We start from the raw sequence: 18,404 nt of genomic DNA, 5'->3' as shown, positions 1-18,404 counted from the left end.
ATATCCTGATGCTTTGGCTTAATTTCCTTGAATTCCCTTGATTTACTGCTTTTACAGGTTTTTTGGCCTAATTCCCTTGACTTGATTCCCTTGAACTTTCCAGTGATCCTTCTGTCTTTGTTGGTTCCACTGCCTGGTCGTGTTTTCTCTCCTTGTTGTAGAGAGAAGCAGTCCCGTGCACAGGTTCATAACCTCAGCAGGGATCTGCCCAAGCAGACTTAGTGTGTTTTTAAAAGGTGCTCCCATTAATGTGTTTTTAAAATGTATGTACAGGTCAGGTTTGTACTTTAAAATCAACTGCTTTGTGAGAAAGCCGGCTGCAACTCACTCCATCTGTAAAACACACATGAAAGTGTTCAAAATTACTGATGCTTTTGGGGAAAAAAGTACGGGAATTTACTGCAGTTCCTCAGCGTGCCTCCGTGTCTGGATTTCAGGAACTTGGCAATCAATAGCTCTGTGTACATTTCTAGAAATCATCTCTGGTGTTCAGTGTAAGATTTCAGCACCATTTTTAAATAGCTGGACATAAATTTTGGGACAAAACCCCTGGATTAACATGAGATCTGCAGCTGCCTGCGTCAGCAGTCCAGGAAACAGCTGGCTCAGGTAACAGGTGCTGCTGAGAAACATGAATTTTGCATATATTTATATGTATATATAATGTGGGGGGCTTCTTAAATAAAGGTCAACGTGTGTACAGGAGTAGAAGACTTACTGTCTTCCAAAGAGGATTAATAGCTGGGTCTTCTGTGGGAATGTTTAGTGATGACAATTGGAATTTTATCCCTTTGACTCTGAGAAAACCGCCTTGAGCTTTCTTAAGGTGTTTCCTTATGAAATCTCCTTGAAGGTACTGCAGTACCAGTAATACTTTAGGGTGAAAATGTAAGAATCTTTATTTAATAAAGTCCCTTGTTTTAGTTGGAAAAGTAAGTAGTTGTGGTGTATATCAGATGCAGAAAGTTAAAGGTCTTCCTTGGGATTCATGAGGGGGAAAAAAGGAAATTTAATGACTATTCAGTTTATTATTTTTGTGTAGCTGCATCAAATTATGGCAATATTCTTTTGGAAGTGCTGTGTAATTGTAAAAGACAAAGATCAAAACAAAGCAATTACTCCTTAAAAGCAAAACCAAATTAAATGTGCAGGGAAAGATACTTTGAAGACTGTATTCTGAACATTGCACCTTAAACACAACCTTGAAAACTGCTGGTTTATGGCATTTTTGTGTAGTGACTTGCTGTTCTTAAACCTCTTAAACCAAAATAAAGGGAGTTCGTATATAATCAGCGCTTTTTGTGAAGCCGCCACTGTTGTTTTGAAGTTACTTTCATTGTATGGTCTCACAGCATTTTGCAGAGAAAATGAAGACTAGGGATAAAAACCAAAAAAACCCGAATTGTTTTTCACCTCTCCAAATGAACCAGGAAGGTTTAAAGTCCTTTCTGCCACGGGTTGTGTGTGGCTGTCGCTGGTGGCGGCGGGGATGTCACCCGGCCCAGTGCCACTGCCGCAGTGTCACTGCCGTGCCTGAGGCTCTGGGGTCACTCTGCGAGCTGCAGCTGAGGAGCTGCCTGCTTTCGCTCTGGGAGCTGAGGGACGAGGAGCCACAACCCTGAACATCAGCCAGGAGAGGCTCCAGCCTGCGGTGCTTCCCGTGCCAGGAGCCACGAAGGACACCTGGAAGGTCTTGTTTTTAACCCGGGTATCTCGGGAAGGGAGGGATTTAGCATCAGAGACTCGGGTCAGGCTGACCGTTCTTTGCTGAAAAGAACGTCGGGGTGGCTGGGAAATGTCAAGGATTAAGACTTCAGAGATAACACAAGTGCATCTCTGCTCCACAAGTGGAACTACAGGAAGCTTCTGGCAGGTGGAAAGAGCCTCTCTCACACCATACTTTGGACAAATTTAGCTATATTGGATTAAATCGAAGTAACTGTTCCCATTTTCTTGTACAGAGGCAGGCTGAGAAACACTTCTGAGTGAGTACCTTTTGCAGTGACTCATCATTTCCTGAGTAGTGAATAAAAGCATGTGATTATTTCCATGTTCCCTCTGAGGGGGAAAAAATAACTTTTATTTATTCAGCATTACAACAGCAAGAGAACAAAGCTTTTTCCTTTGAAGATCACTTGTAACAGTAACACAAACAATAATATTAACACTTCACACTACTTTGCATCACAATTAATCACAAAATACTGGTAACACTACTGAAAAACTTCCCCTTTCAAGACACTTGCCACTTCCCTTCATTGTCTGAGCATTTGTAGAAAAATTATGATTTAATTTAAGGGAGCCATAGTCCCATATACATAATTAATTTAAAAATCAAAACAGCATAAATTGGGCTTCTTACCCTAAGCAAAGATACCAGTTAGAACACCTGATGATAGTCAATTTCTTCTACAAAAGAATTTATATTTTTTTAAGATCTATTTTCCCCTTCAAATATTTAATTTCATTATGAGATGAAGAGACGAGAATTTGCCATTTCCTTTTATAATATCATGAAACCATTTGGAAAGTGTATTGTGTGTAGAGACCAATTTGTACTCAGTTAATACTGAGTATTATGTTGTTCCCCATAATTTCTGTACCATGAAAATATATCCACCTAATCCTTGTTTGTGCCTGGTGTGCACAGGGGCTGATCCAGGAAAACCTCCTGAAGGAAAAGGCAGAACCTGAATGGAAACAAATACTCCCAAAAGGTTATTTACAGGGAGTATATGTTTATAATCCCCTTTAAATGGTTTAATGTTTAGAATCCCCATTAAATTGTTTTATTGTGATGATCCCCATTAAATATTCGTATGTTTGTGATCCCCTTCAAATTGGTTTATGTCTCCAATCCTCTTTAAATTGGTATATGTTTAAGATCCCCTTCACACTGTTTTATGCTTAAGATCCCCGTTAAATGTCTCCTACTAAGTGCAAAGCTAAATAACATTACAGGCTTATGTTAGGCAATGTCAGATTTGGTGAACCCTGACTGAAGCTGCAACAAGACAGGTTGTGCCCACTGAATATTTTCAGGAAGGAATACCTAATGTCAGTATACTGAAATTCACGTTACACAGACACTGTTTCAATACAACTAATTTCTGTAAATTACAACAAAACAGAACACATTCACTTTTTCTCAATATTTAGAAGATGAGCTCTAAAATGCTAAATGCAATACCAGAAATCCAGCATCTATGGGGTGCACACAAAGACAAGGGAGATACTTGGAATCACAAAACACTAATGGAAAGGAAAGAAAGATTTTAAGATAGAGATACTTGAAAATATGCAGTAGCTTGGAGGCTGCAGAGGACTCCTTTCCGCTTGTGGGAAACTCAGTCCTGTTTCAAATTAGGCAAAATGTGGGTTTCTATCTCCCAGGTGAGTTTCATAGTCAGACTCACAGAATCACAGAATGGTTTGGGTTGGAAACCATCTCAAATAAAAGCCGATCTCATTCCAACCCCCCTGCCATGGGCAGGGATGTCTTCCACCAGACCAGGTGGCTCCAAGCCTCATCCAACCTGACCTGGGACACTCCCAGGGATGTGGCAGCCACAGTTTCTCTGGGAAAACTGTGCCAGTGCCTCAACTTCCCTTAAGTTGTTGGGTTATCTTCTTTAGGTCTGTCTGAGCAGGAGAGCAGAGCTCTTCTCTGCTCCAAAGAATTGTGTGTGTGTGTGTGAAGTGCCCCTGCTCATGAGGACAACATCTCGGTGTGTCCCAGCGTCTGTACCCTGGTGAAAGGGGCTGTGACTGGGGGCAGATTGCTCCAGCCTGACATGGAGATCTCTTCCTGGGGGACTGCAGAACTGCAGAACTGCAGACCCTGATTGAGATCCAGGCTCTGCCTCCCCCACCCTCCCTCTTCTGGAGGGAGCAGATCCCAGGGGCTGTCTCCGGGGCAGCCCGAGGTGGCCGCAGTGCCTGGGGGGCAGCGCTGGTTTGTGGCACACCCAGGGCTCGTCACTCGCCCTGCTGGGCTCCCGACAGCGCTGCCCGGCGTCGTGTGCCGGGCTGGAGAGCGCCCGTGCTGTGCCCCGCTGGCTTCCCAGTGCCAGCCAGGCGTCTGAAGCACGCTCCCAGTCCTTAGCTGGAATTCCGTGGGCAGCACAGCTCTGCAACGTGTCATCAGCTCTGTAGTGTCTGCTCGCTTGCAGTGAAGCTGTTGAGGCCAGGAGACACTGCCTGTGTACACCTGCTGCTACCCACCCCACTGCATGCTGATGTCTCAGGGTTTTCTGGATATATACAACCTGATAGAGTCAGTCTGGTGTCCAGCATCACAGTCCAATGTTTCAGGTTCCCCAATTCCATGTGCACCACCTCTCTGCGTGCAGAAAGGGTGTATGTTTGGGGAAATCTAGGAGGGGTAGTATGTACAACCTACAGTGAGAACTGCAATGCCTAAGGCCATTATGGGTTCATTCTGTCACAGGCAATTTGAAAACTTTACAAAAGCAGCAAAATAAACATTCCTTAGTCTGCAGAAGGCAGCCTCATTAGGTAAGTATGTCTTTTCATCCAGTCTGAGCTATCCCACTCATCCTGAGGCAGACATCACTTTACATCACAGACCTGCTGTATTTTGTGATACACACCATTACATTCAAGGACTGCAGTGAATATTTACATATCATAAAGATCCCCTTTGCTCTCCTGTTAAAGACTCAGTCACTGCTGAATCTGCTCAGACTGTAATCTGCTCATATGGCCTCCTCCGCAGCAGATTCGTATCTTTGGTCCCCTTAGGGACAGCAGATCCTGGTGGTACTAAGTGAGTTTGTCCATAAGAAATCATTCCAGAAACTGTGTTTATGACAGTGAGCTCTGGACCTGGGGGGCGAGGGTTCACATTCAGTGGTGGCAGAAAACCTGGCCTTGTCTGATCCAGCACTAAGGCTCCTGAACCCTGTTCCTCTAGAGAAGCCTGACTTCTGCCTCTCGGAGAAACAGGAGACATCTTCTCCAGAACTCTTCTCGGACTTGGTAACAAAGTCTGGTATGTAGAAAGAATTTCTTTCTTTCCTTTTGGTGACTTACTGTCTTTTGTATCAGCAGCAGGAATGAGACTGTTAGTTAGCTGAGAACCGGAGATGTTGTAATTTGATTCTCCACTTCCTTTCTTGATAATACTGCCGAGGTTTGAAAGTAAGCTGATTTGTCCCAAACTGGCATCCATGCCCATGGGAATCTCACTGGGGTTATGTTTCTCTTCAGTAAAAGGAGTCTGATAGTTTATTGCATCACGTAATGCTTTCCTTGACATGGTTTGATCAGAGGTTTTCAGTACATGAGCAGTGTCTTTCCTGTCTCTACTTTCATGACTGGTGGTGATGCCCTTGGATAAGTCAAAGCCACTGACTTTACAGGAGAGGTCTTCTATGGGACTGATAGCCCGAAGTTCTTGTGAAGAAGCAATTTTCCTCTGCTGAAACACTGCTGGACAGCACTTTAGCCACGGATCACACTGCAGCACCTGTGTCAGCTTGAACCGTGCTGGTGTTGAGCTGGATTTGGTCATTAGTGGCACTGTTTCAGATGGGTTATCATATGGGTGTCCACCATACAGCTCTTTAAAGCTGAATGGGTCTTCTGGACCCTCGCTTGATTCTATTTCTGACAGGGAGGTGCAATCAGCTGGGGAAGCGCATTCCTCGAGGTCTGGAGGAGGCACGTTCAGGTACTGCTTTGTCTTCTGCCTCCCTGATGCAGACTTGTCTGTGGTGATGATGATCACTTCTTTCCCTCGTGCCTTGCAGGCCTTAAGCAGAATTTCCAGGGTGTCCTTGTCTGCAGCGTTTATTGCGTACACCAGAGCAGAGCAGTTGGAGTGGTCTGGCAGGCTCGGGTCAGCTCCGCTCATCAGCAGCAGAGACACCACTTCAGGGCCTGCTTTTTCCATGCAAGCATGCATCAAGGCTGTCTTCCCAGATTTGTCCTGTATGTTTGGGTCAGCCTTGTTGTCCAGCAGGTATTTCACCATCTTTGCCTTGCTAGCACTCTGTAAGTCCACGTGTTTGGTCATACAAGCAATCATGAGGGGGGTCTCACCCCTGCTGTTGCTCTCATTGACATAGGCCCCGCCGTCAATCAGCAGCCTGGTGAGGCGCAGGCGCCGCTGGTACACGGCTTTGATCAGGGAGTAGCCCTCGGGCGGCACGTCCACCGCATCCATCATCCTGCTCTGCTCACCTGCACCTTCCTAGGGGCTGCAACCACACCTGGCTGCCGGACAAACCAAAGGGGTCCCCCAGAGAAATAGAAGGAAATAGAAGAAAAAAAGAGAGGATTTAACTGTGCTAATTGCTCCTGTAAACAGCCTCGGGTTTTGTGAAAAAAGTATGAAGGGAAGGAAAGAAGAAAGGTTTTCCCACCCTTTAGGCTTACAAGAAAGGCATTGAAAACTTAAAAAAAAACCCACTTCAATACAGTTACAGCATTTATAGAAGATTAAAGCATGACCATCACCTTCTTACTTTTTGACTGTCCTGTACACAGTCCTCTGCCTGCACACACAATATCAGCTCTACAACAAAAGAAACATTTGTCCACATCAGAGAGAATAAGGGGGTTTCACACAAAAAATTAAAAGCTTAATGTGGCATAAATAACAAAAGGTCTTATATAAATGTATACCTGCAGACATGCAACTAAAACTTTTATGTCGTGTATGTGCTTGCTTACCTGTGTGTAGGGAAAACCTTTAGAGAAAAAACCCTAGTATTTAATAATTGGCAGAGCAATTTAATTTCAATAGAAGATTAGATATGGATTAGATTATTACATTCATTTATTTACAGTCTATTTCTAGAGAAATAAAAATGTTTAGCTAGTTTAACTGTAAAGGAAATTAATTAATCATTTTTGTTCATCACTGAAAACACTACTAATGTTCTGGTGATTAACTGAAAAGCAGTAATTTCATTCTATTTTACTTTGAATGCCAAAATCAAAGGATGATCTCAATATAGTTTGTTCCAAAAGTCCAACAAGCCAAAAAAAAAAAAAAAAAAAAAGTAAAAAAAAAAAAAAGTCAAATTTCCTCCCTGGAAATCTGCAGAGGAAATCTGACTTTAACTGGTGGCTTGTTTTTTTTTTTTTTTCCCCTCTCTGTCTTGATAAAATATTTTTAAAAGGTAATTGCATCGAAATTACTTTAAGGATTCACTCCACTATACTGAAAGTACAGGATTCAGTACTGTCTATCTCAGCTTTCATTAAAGTGCAAATCATTATTATGATTTTTTTGCGTACTTTTGACTCGTAATGTATTCAAGATTATTGTAAAGTCTTTTATAAAAGTATCCCATCAATTTGTGCGTTTAGGTTTCCAGAAGGAAACTGCAGAGAAGTATCTGGTAGATAACACACATGCCGGAATGTTGATTGTGTCCTCCTTTGGTTTTGACCTACCTGGAAGTCATTGGTGATTTTACATTTCTTCCTACTTATCTAAAGCTCTTCTGATACTTAACTGCTCACTTTACTTAAGCGATGGCATATAGCTCTTATTACATCAGCATTTTCATCTGTAGAAATACCTTTTGTGGCCAAAAGGACATTAAATATTAAACAGGCATGGAAAGAGAATAATGCTACCTGAAGTCGTGCAGCAGGTCAGGGCTAAAGGTGAGGCTGTTTTTCTGCCGTCTCATCTAACCCCTCCTGTTGCTTAAAGTTGTTGTTTCTGTCGACTTCACCAGGACTGTTGATCTGATGGGGGTGGAAGGCTGTTCTAAGACAGAAGTTGAAGTTTGAAGTTAGGAGTAAATGGTGTTGGCAGGTATGAACCTGCCTGGAGAAAGCCTGAGATGTTTCTGTGCAGAGAAAAGTGAAGAGAAGGTACATGAAATGGGGAACAAACCCCCACAAGTACTCCAGAATCAGATATTGTACAATCACAAGAAAGTGTTACAGACTCACAGCTGGAACAATATAAAGCAGAACACACTCGCAGTGCTGGAGGATAGCCACAACTTCATCTGGAGAATCTGTTAACCATATCACACCTGGCCTGGGTACAGCCTGCTCCAAAAACCCCCAGCTGGCTATTTGGAAGTGAAAGACCACAGGTCAAGCAGATTCCCTAAAACAGTAATTTATTGGATAATTCATTGCAGATCAGTGCTGAACAGATTGAGATGATAAAACATTCCTAAATGTAATTAACTGCTGTGTCAGAAGTACTCCACGAGTTCCTAAGATATTGGGACTGACACAGTTGCCTCTCACTTGTGAAGGTAAACTTTAAAAGCAGCTTCAATCTTTAAAGCAGTTTGAGGAATGAAGAACTCTGCAACTCAGTGTGAGACACTGAATCATGGACTAGTCTTGTCAAATCACCCACAAATTTCTCTTATTCTTGTACAAATAATATTCCTGCATGGCTTTTTCTGTCTAGAAAGTGCTTAGTTTTATTTTCAAAAAGTAATATTGTCCTGGAAAGTACTCTGAGACAATGTAGCACCAGGCACCTCATAGTATGAAAACCTGGTTTTCAATCTAATAGTCTAAGCAATCACAACACTGAGGGGGAAAGAGCCCATTGATGTTATAACATATAAACACAGGCAACAGTGTCATGAATATGTGATATGAATGAAGGAGTTCTTGCAAAGTATCCATCACCTTTTAATGTGAGAGCCAGATTTTCTGCCCTCAGTGCCTCAGCACCCTCAGAGTTAAACAAGCTCTCACAGTTGTGTTTACAGAGTCTACAATCATTCCAGTAAAATTGCCATTGATTCTCATCTCAGAAAACAGACATGCTTTCACACTAAAAGAGCATAAGCATTTAAGTATTTTTATGATTCTTCATATACACATTAAGCCTGGCAAATTCAGTCAGGGTAATAAAAACTTGTTTTCCTAGTTGAAATTTACCACATATGAGCTACTTTTGATTTAAAAAAATTACCATTCCAAGGCTGCCAAAACTACTCCACCACCACCCCAAAGTTTCCACCACAACTTGCAACCTGACGGCTCTAAGAGGCTCCCTGAGAGGAGCCGGGAAAAAGCAAGGACTGGAAACTTCTCGGCAGAGAAGTGACAGCACGCACAGCAATACTATAAAGACTATGAACACTAAATAAAGGCTGTGAAATGAGTTTAAATACTTTACCCGCGCGCTGTCGGCGGCGAGGCGGCAGCGCCGTTCCCCGCGCGCCTCTGCTCTCCCGCGCCGGGCGGACGGGACGGAGCCGCCGCTCCTGGCGCCGCCGCCGGGAGCCGAGCGACACCGGGACACTCGGGAACACCGGGACACCGAGCGCCGCCCCCGGGACCGCCCTCGGCCTCGGCGGGGCTGGGCGGGCGGGGCGGGGTGGGGGGGCCACGGTGGCTGCCCCTCGCATCCCGCACCGCCGGGCCCACCCCCTCGCGGCCCCCGCGCCCCTCGCGGCCCCCGCGCCCCTCGCGGGCCCCGCTGCCCCTCACGCCCTCGGCCCCCCCGCATGCCCCACACCTGCTCCCCCTCAGCCCCAAAGCCAGACCCACAGCCCCCTCACACCCTAATATGCCCCCTCATACCCTCACCACCCCGCAGGTGCCTACACCTGCTCCCCCTCACACTCCCGTCCAAATCCACACGCCACACCCCTCGCACCCCAGATGCCCCTCACACCCCACACACCCTTCATACCCCACACACTCCTTGAACCCCTCACACCCCACACATCCTTCACACCCCACACACCCCTTACACCCCAGATATCCCTCAGATCCCTCACACCCTCGCACCCTTCGCACCCCACATACCCCTCACACCCCACAGCACCCTGCTCTTACCCACCCCTCCTGTCACCCCCCAGGTACTCTCACACCCCTCACACCCTCCCACAGCCCCACACACCCCGTCACCCCCACACCTCCTGAGCCCAGCCCGGTCCCCTCTCACACTCCCGTGCCCCCACCCCGCAGCACCTCCAGCTGTTTCCCCTGGAGCGGAGTGTGGCCGCCCCGCTCCGGGCAGCAGCAGCGCCGGTAGTGTCTGCCTGTACTTCGTGATCTCCTGTAGGTGCAGCAAACGGGAGAAACAAGCCACTGAAGGCCTTCCTCACCACCACACTGCTTCCAGGGCAAGGATTTAACGGGGATGAGAGAAAGCTGAGCCCACGGAGATGCTTCCCTCAGGTGTGATCAAGTTTGACTTTGCAGTAGTTCCTGGTTAATTTCACAGGCTAAAATCCTGTGACATTTCAAAGCACGGTCAAAGAAACTTCCTGGTTTCTATGCAAGTTTAGGATGCCTTCACAAAAGCACAGAGTGGTTGAGGTTGGAGGGGATCTCTAGAAGTCAGCTGGTCCAAGCCTCCTGGTCACCTGGGAACAGCTAGAAGCCACCTGCACCATTTTCTTAATGTCTCCAAGGATAGAGACTTCACAACCTCTCTGGGCAACCTGTGCCAGTGCTTGGTCACCCTCACAGTGAAAAATTGTTTCCTGGGATTCAGAGGGAGTGCCTTAATTCACTTTGTGCACATTGGCTCTTTCCATGTCACGGAGTGCTGGGAAGGATCCGGCTTTGTCTCGTTTGCACCCTCCTTTCAGGTATTTGTGTACAGTAGTGAGACGCCTTCTGGGCAGTCTCTTTTCCAGGCTAACCAGGAGCAGCTGCCTGAGCCTCTTCACCTCTGACAAAGGTCCTGTGGGGATCTTCTGGGAGACAGTGCCAAAGGCTCCACTGAAATCCAGGTGGGCATTATCCATGGCCTTCTCTTGGGCCACTCAGGTCATCGCAAGAGGTCTTCAGGTTGGCCAAGCTTGGCTTCTCCTTGGAGCAGCCAGCCTGACACTTCCCATCACTGTGCTGTGCTGTGGTCTTCTCTAGTTGCTTGGTGCCTATGGTGATGCTCATGGAGTATTCTCAGACATATCTGTGAGCAACAGGACTTGCTGATGGTCCCCTGGAGACTCCAAGGATATTTCCTCGGAATGCAACTCGACTGGGCTTCCTCGCAAGCGCTGTGCACTGCGGGGCTGCGGTGCTGGCGCCGTGTGAGACCCTGTCCTCACCCCCTGGCAAGGCACTGCTGCCTCACTGACACTGTCTCAGCACACAGCAGAAGCCAACAGGTGAGTGCAGCAAACCAGCAGGGGAGGCGAGGGTAAACTGACAGCCAAATGAGCCACCACAGTCGGTACAATGAGCAGCAAGTCACAGCACAGCATCCAGCGGCAAAGGACTGATTTAGGCATCACAGGAAAGAGAAGTTTCCAGGAGCAATGTGAAGGGGATTTGTGCCTTGCTATTTTTTAAAAGTGCACGTCAGGATCAATGAGAGGCCGTCATGACTAAGAGCTGGATAAATGGTATGAATAACCCACTAAGACAAACAGCATTCCAAGGGCAGGTTCCTCAGTTACTCTTTTAACCTTCTCTTTCAAAAACTAAGTTGGGAGAATGTCCGCAGATGTTTTGGGTTTTTTTTTGCCTGTGGTAAGATTCTAATTATCTTTGCTATCTTTTCCTCTCTACCTCATCTACATTTTTAATATACAGTCTTTGTCATGCAGCCTCAGAACATCGTGGGTACTGAGCACCAACTCTTCAGGAGTTTACTGCTCTTCACAGTCCTGTAATTCTATGAGATGGAGAGGCAGTGCACACTTGTGTATATACCAGCACTCCTGCTGCTGAAACAGTACCACTTCTGTAGTTCTTGCAGCTCTAAATGTCCGCTTTCTTATTCCTCCTTCCATCCCTGCCTGCATTGTGCTGTTGTGCTTGATAGCCAACATGAATCATTGACCAACAAAAAAAAGGTGTATCAAACCAGCTCTTGGAAGAACACTTTTATGAAGATAATTAGATTTTTTTCTTATAAACATCACCATGGATACTCTTGGTTGGATAGAAAAACAACTATTGGTATCAAGAAGTTCCTGTTAAAAGTGAAGGAGAGTGGAAAACCAGAGCAGGGAACACATCCATGCAGCACAAATTTTATTATAAAACACAAAAGATGTTTGCATATGCACGTGACATATTTGTTTATCGCACCTCTCGATATCCCTCTCCTCTGTTTCACTGACAGTTGGGCTACCCGGATATGTACCAGGAGAAAGTTCCATGGTCACAAAATTCTAACATTAACTTCAATTGACTAAAAATGTTTGTCACAAATGAGTGTCTCAGGTTTCTCAAAGAATCACTGGCAGAGGTATCATCAAATCAGGTTTCATATAAAAGTGAAAGTGCAACAAAGTTCATTGGCATGGTTCATTCTACTACTTAACACACGCTTAAAGCACACAGACCAAAATCTAGAATCCATCAATCTAAAATTAAAATCAACCAAAAGTGATATGTGTGGAGGCTGAGGACAGGAAGAAGAGTAAGAATGGGAAAGGGTAAGCATAAAAAGGAATAAGGGAGACCCTCTCACTGAGTTACAGGGTTCAGAGTGGACCTCCCTGCAAAACGTAGCCTCACTCGACCAAAGCTTTAGGTCTAAAGATTTTAACAGCACCTAAACTTAACAGCACTGAGTTGATAGCCTAATTTAAAGAATTTAAAAGACTCTAGAATTTACTAGAAGCATTACAGTAACTCATAGGGTGGTCTTGTGAGTCTAATGCATTTAAGAATCGGAGAGCAACATTCCTCCTACATTTGCTGTAGCACATTCACAGTCACTTGCACACAGACCCGGAGCCTGTACAGGGTGTGTACAATCCACGTACAGGCTCATACCTGTGGGGAATCCCCCCGAGCTCAGGGAAGGACTCGTGTCGGTGCCTCTGCATTTTCCCAAAGGGTGAAGGGCTGAGCCCTGAGGAGTGTGGACGCAGCGCAGGCTCTGTCGGCAGCATCGGCCCTCTGAGCATCGCCAACGTGAGCGTTGGCTGGCTCTGAGAGACCCTGCTCCAAAAGAGGGGCTGGGCACAGCCCCTGCAGGTTCAGGAGAGCTTGGGGGGGTCTCACTTAGGCCCAATGTCTGCAGGGTCAGAAGGGAGTTGGCTTTATTCACAGCAACTTTCCACCCGGATTGCAATTCTGGTTGGTAACTTTCTTCTAATGTTCAATAACAAAACTGTTTGTCCACTTGGACTTGCTCATTAGCCAGCCCTAGATCCTGGGAACAGACAGTGTCTCTGATAAGGCAAGAGGAGCTCAGCCCAGGTGCTGTTCATCAAGGCTGCGTGGCCTAATGAGCATTTCTGAGATCACAGTGTGGCCCCAGGTGGGTGATTCTTGATAAACTGTGCCCAAATATGGGTGGGCAGGCAGGCAGGAACAAAAAGCACATACTTAGTTTTCTGGTTGCCAGTTGCTAGCCAATTGCAGGAAGCCCAGCCCTGGACTGCAGGCCTGGAGCCCAGGAGCCTTGTTCTGGGAAGGTGGCCTCAGAGTGGACACCCCCGGCTTGGAAGCTGGCAGTCAGAGCACACCTGAGGGCCTGTGGGGGTCCGAGTGTTATCAACCACAGAGGGGCCTTTCTGTGTCCTTGGGGACCCTGGGAATCAGCTGAGTCATCTGCTTCACTTTGTTTAGAAGAAAGTAAAAGAAAGAAAAGGAATGGAAATAGTTAAATTTGATCTGACATCCCCACCCCCTCCCCTGGTTTTGGATTTTGCTCCCCATGAGAAATTGTAAACACTCTATCTTGTCTGTTTGGTACTGGCCAGGCTTAGCCTACAGCAGCAAGATCTCATTCAAGGGAAGGAGGAGCCATGATTGCTTACATATGTAATTACTTGTATATTCATGCATTGCCATGTAAATTTTTGAGCATGATAAAATGCAACATAAGTCATTCTAGTAATTCAGTTACTTTATGTATTAGTACATAGAATTCTTTGAAAATTGTGAATAAATGGAAAAATGTAGAAGTATTATTAACTTGGTTTAGTTGAATCACTGAAAAAAAGCCCCAAACCCTGAAACTATTTTTATCACATACTAATTTGGTAGCTTAAATACATTCTAAACCATTAGGTACAGAGGCAGATGTTTACTGTACTAGCACTGTTTGCTGAGAGGAATGCAGTAATGTTGTAAACAACAGTGTTCTTAATAATACATCTCTTAAATGTAACAGGCACAGCTGCTTGCTTGTTCAAAATCTTGAAGGGGGATTATGGTCGTGATGTAGACATCAGTTGAGAGGTCTAAGAGAGAAGTGGAGTGCTATGTTTTGTGCTTCAAAAATAATGACCAAAACCAAACAGAAGGAATTAGGAGCCTATGAAGTGTCTCACAAAAACCCCCATACGTGCAGTGTAATATCCAGCGAAGTACCTTGTTATGTTATTGGTTTGTTTAGCCAGGCAATTTGAGGCACACACGGCATTGCACTGTCCCTGCTAACAGGCTCTGTGGGGCCCCTCAGGCACGCTGGACGCGCTGTCTGGCACGACCCTCTTCCTTCAGTCACATCGTGCCAGTGCCGAGGTATCTCCTGGTTTTTGTCACACGTGTTTTAATTAGCTATTTATGACATGGAGCTTTCTGCCTGGAAAGATATTATCTCTGAAGTGTTTGGTGGTTTATTGCCAAGTACTTTGATTAAAAAACTGAGTGTGTGTGGGAATTGTGATGCTTGCAGGAATAATTGTGACTGGTGATGGAACCAGGGCTTCCTCAAACAGTTTTAGAGAATATATTGCAATAAATGTCTTGTTCCATGGGCATGAGCCTTTCCAATGCTGCAGAATTCAAGTGCTACCTTCCTCTGTGCTATAAATCAGCAGGCTCACGGGATAACACTCTTATGCCAGTTCCCACAGTCCGTGAACATCCTTAGAGCTGATTCTTTCTCATACACACGTTCATAAATTGTTGTTTAGATTACAGCAGAATGCTGGCTGTACTTTTATGTCCAGAGCAGTTTCTAAAAGAATCTGAATTACATACTAGGAAAAAACAGAGAGAATTATGCAGAAAAAAAGTTAAACTGGTCTGCAACAAAAGGAACAGCATTTACATGATTCCATCAGAAAGATAACCATACTTTCATGACAGACACTGAGAGTCAACACTGAAGAAATTGATTTTGACTGGCTGAAATAGCAATGTGCACAAAAATACTCAAGTGAGTAAAGAACTCCAGTCGAATGGGTTGCCTTTTACTGTGACAAACAACTGACCAGACATAAGAAAAAAAGGATTTAAAATTAATAAGAAAAAAAAAAGTTTTTCTAAACTTAGATATGTTAAATTAATGAGGTTTTCCACCTAGGACTGCTGGTGGGACCAGATCTAAATTTTAACATTTTTGAGCAAAACCTAACAAGAGGCGGTATAGTGATTAAAAGCTCCTTCTTGCTCTTGTGAAAATGAAGGTCTTTTTAAAGCTGTTTTCAAAATAAATCATTTTCAGGAGCTTTTTCAGACATGTTCAATGAGCGACTGATACAGAACTAAAAAGACTAAAAGCTTCTAAAGTGCTCCTTAGTACAACTGAACAAGCGTCAGTGCAATTCAGTAGCCCAATCCATTTTAAGTTATTGAGGTGGAACAGGGCTGGTAATCCAGTGAAGGGCTGGTAATCCATCCACTGGGACAGCTGTCCAAAACCAATGTGAGTGTTCCCAGCAGGGTTTTGTGTGGAACGCTGCATTTGGAGGAAGGATGAACATTAAAATGTTCTGTTTTCATGCACATGTCCATCTCAATTAAATCAATTACGCAGTTTATAAATGATTTGATGGCTTCTGAATAATGGCTGGCTTATTGAAAAAGACTCTGCTTGGGTATTAGGAACTTGTTAAACTGAACTCCTCAAGGAAGGAAAAGACATTAATTTAGGGCTCCATTGGTAATGGTGGATCATCCACTTCCTGTCCTCTCAGGGTCTGTTTAGTCTCAGGTTGTATTTACTTCCCCCTCCCCCCATCTTTTTTTTTTCACAGCAGACATCACTTAACAAAATATTTATTTTAATACCTACAGCTTTGCCAACTTAGGCAAATATATGGCCCAATTTCAAGAAAAACACTTCACCACCAGTTATTCAGAAATAAGCACATACTTAAGAGACATCTCTGAAATACCTCCTTCTCCAGATCAGCCCAATTATCTGAATTTCTGTAAATTTTCCATCCAGTGGGACAGCTGAAGAGATAAGGGACAGAATGGTGAGGACTACAGCTCAAGGACTGAAGATGATATACAAATGCTGTAGCAACACCATTAATTTATAAAAAGAGCAAAACAAGATGTATGAGAAAAGATAATCTACTTTAACCGACCCAATTTAATTGGAGATGAACTGGCAACTTCTGCAATGTAAGCTCTTGTCCAAATCACCTGAAAAAAACTCCTGAAAATGTAATCAGAATAGGACTCTGCTTGAGAGCTCACCTATTCTTTTTCCAACCATGTCAATTAATCTAACAAAAGGTTTCTTGTGTGAATTTTGCTTTGATGTTACAGAAAGGAGACAGAATGATTTGCACAGAACAGAGGGTAGAAAAACCCAGGATCATCCCAGAGCCAGCTGAAAACAAGTGAAGACACAGGAAAAAGAGCAGGTTTCTCACATGCAGGCCCAGAGGCAGAAGCTGTCCACTGAGGGAAGCAGAAGAGCACTGGCCCGGGCACAGCAACAGCCCCTGGGGCACTGGATGCTCTGGTATGGGACTCTCGCTCTCCAGTAGAGCCAGCACCTCAGGATAGCAACTCTAGCTGAAGATTTCTGTGGAGCTGACAAACGCAGTCACACAAATGCCCAAATCCTGAAAATCCCTCACTAATGACATTCTTTGTCACAGCATCTTACAGGTGCTAAACCCCGCACCATTCTGAAAGTGTTTTCTTAGTAATTATAGCTACAGGGCAAACCAACACGATAAACCATGTATCCTTCTAAGAAACATCAATTTCCTCTTCTCAGCTCTCTTTCTCCACTTCCCCTCTTCCGTTTCAGGACCTGGCTCTTCAGATTTTTCAGCCAGCCTACCCTAGCTTGGTTGGCTTCATTCCTACAGCCCTCCAGGGCAAGCAGAGACAGCTAATGCACACCTGAGTAACAAGGGAGGCATCTCCCAGTTTTGTACTTAACCAGGCTTTCTCACCTCATCTGTCACCTTTACTCACCCAATTTTCTGTCTCGATTAACGAACAATCCTTCCCTCAGCTTCTCCCCTCTCCAAGTCAGCTGCTGCCTCTGTCTGCTCCTACCTTCTTCTGTTAGCATAACTTTTTCACTACTCAGAGTAAGTTTGGGCTTAGGTTTGAGTCCTGAGCAAACTAGCTGCTGTCTGACGAAGACAACACCGTTGTCTGTTCCCCATTAAGATGTCATGTCAAGTGCTACCAGTGCTCCCCGCAGATAACCTGAATAAGATAATCATTGCCATTCTCCCCTTCCTGTTTTTCCCCTGCTCTTCTGTATAAATACTAATAGTATTTTATTTGCTAAATTAGCGAACTTATTTTTCAGAGTGTACCTTTCTTTTCCATGGATTGCTGTCCATGACAGAGATTTGTTGTTGGAATGTTCCCAGCTCTGACCTTGAATATACTGTGGCTCTAACACTACTGAAAACATCAGCTTTCTACTGCCAAATGGAAATCACTGTCCACTGTCAGATAAGAGATAATGAGTAATAGAAAAGCAATAAAAGCATTTATGTTTGTTTTTCACGTTTTATCCAAACCCTCTGGTTTTATCTATCTTGTTAAATCTAGTATTATCCTTGAAAATTAAAATTTTAATATGTTTGGAAGAGTTTGTTCCCAGGAAAGCATGAATGAGGGGGATTAAATTATACCTGTATAGACTTTTCTTGGTGATTGGTAATTACACTGTCACTCATGATGCTATTCATTGCACTTAGCTGCATGGAACTGGGTAAAAAACATGACATTTTCCCCTGTACTGGACATAATGAGAATCTATGGCTTTTCAAGGAATCATTCATCAATGAGGTACAGGAGTAAACAAAACATGGGGAAGATGCATTTGGAACACAGTTTTTTTTTTCCTTCAAGCCACAGTATAAGAGACTTATTTTTACCCCGGGGAGGTTAACAGGTGCCAGGTAACCATCCTCACAAGACACCCGACAGCAGACAGTCTGCAGGTGCTTGCTGAGCACACAGACTCACACCCTTCTGCCTACCCATCCTGGCACAGCAAGCCTTTAACCTTGGTGTGGTTAAAGAGTGGTGCTTGGGGTGTCTGTCATCAGGGTGAACATGATTTTGGATTCAGCTTCGCTGCAGTCAAATGCATCTTCCTAGTTCTTGAGAGGGCTCTGTATACTGAAAAGATGTGGTACAAAAGGTGCTGTCCAAATGCAGTGCTTCTACTAAAAAACAAACCAAACAAAAGTGCATCTTTGTGGCAGAGAGCCACGCTGAAACAACATCATTATGTTCTGAAAAGTTTCAAGTAGGAGACTCAGAAGTTCGCATTTCCACGAAACGTAAATTAACTT

At 44.5% G+C, this 18,404-nt stretch overlaps 1 protein-coding gene across 4 annotated transcripts; it reads right to left on the bottom strand.

Moving 5' to 3' along the window:
- Positions 1 to 1,393: 1,393 nt before the first annotated feature.
- ANKRD34B (ankyrin repeat domain 34B) lies at positions 1,394 to 8,092 on the bottom strand. 4 transcript variants are annotated; one of them, XM_069000765.1, is made up of 4 exons: positions 7,939 to 8,092; positions 7,615 to 7,832; positions 6,484 to 6,541; positions 1,394 to 6,217 (listed from the first exon to the last, which is right to left on the bottom strand). In XM_069000765.1, exons 2-4 carry the CDS (start codon positions 7,668 to 7,670, stop codon positions 4,703 to 4,705), a joined length of 1,629 nt encoding a protein of 542 aa, XP_068856866.1. In that variant the 5' UTR covers positions 7,671 to 7,832; positions 7,939 to 8,092; the 3' UTR covers positions 1,394 to 4,702. The 4 variants fall into 4 exon arrangements, with proteins under 4 accessions (XP_068856866.1, XP_068856865.1, XP_068856863.1 ...); XM_069000764.1 differs by lacking the exons at positions 6,484 to 6,541; positions 7,939 to 8,092 and having other exon boundaries at positions 1,394 to 6,240; positions 7,615 to 7,691; XM_069000762.1 differs by lacking the exons at positions 7,615 to 7,832; positions 7,939 to 8,092 and having other exon boundaries at positions 1,394 to 6,240; positions 6,484 to 6,772.
- Positions 8,093 to 18,404: the final 10,312 nt, after the last annotated feature.

Source organism: Aphelocoma coerulescens, assembly GCF_041296385.1.
Source record: "Aphelocoma coerulescens isolate FSJ_1873_10779 chromosome Z unlocalized genomic scaffold, UR_Acoe_1.0 ChrZ, whole genome shotgun sequence".
NCBI lineage: Eukaryota > Metazoa > Chordata > Aves > Passeriformes > Corvidae > Aphelocoma > Aphelocoma coerulescens.
Note: the sequence above shows the minus strand (reverse complement) of the source record. Positions and strands in the feature narration are given on the sequence as shown.

What these genes read in the sequence shown, in the direction of transcription:
- ANKRD34B (XM_069000765.1), bottom strand. Translation starts at nt 7,670, where the DNA reads ATGAGACGGCAGAAAAACAGCCTCACCTTTAGCCCTGACCTGCTGCAC. An exon ending in GACCTGCTGCACGACTTCAG is followed by an intron (nt 6,542 to 7,614) that starts GTAGCATTATTC and finishes CTTTTGTTGTAG; the next exon opens with AGCTGATATTGTGTGTGCAG. An exon ending in GACAGTCAAAAAGTAAGAAG is followed by an intron (nt 6,218 to 6,483) that starts GTGATGGTCATG and finishes TGCAGCCCCTAG; the next exon opens with GAAGGTGCAGGTGAGCAGAG.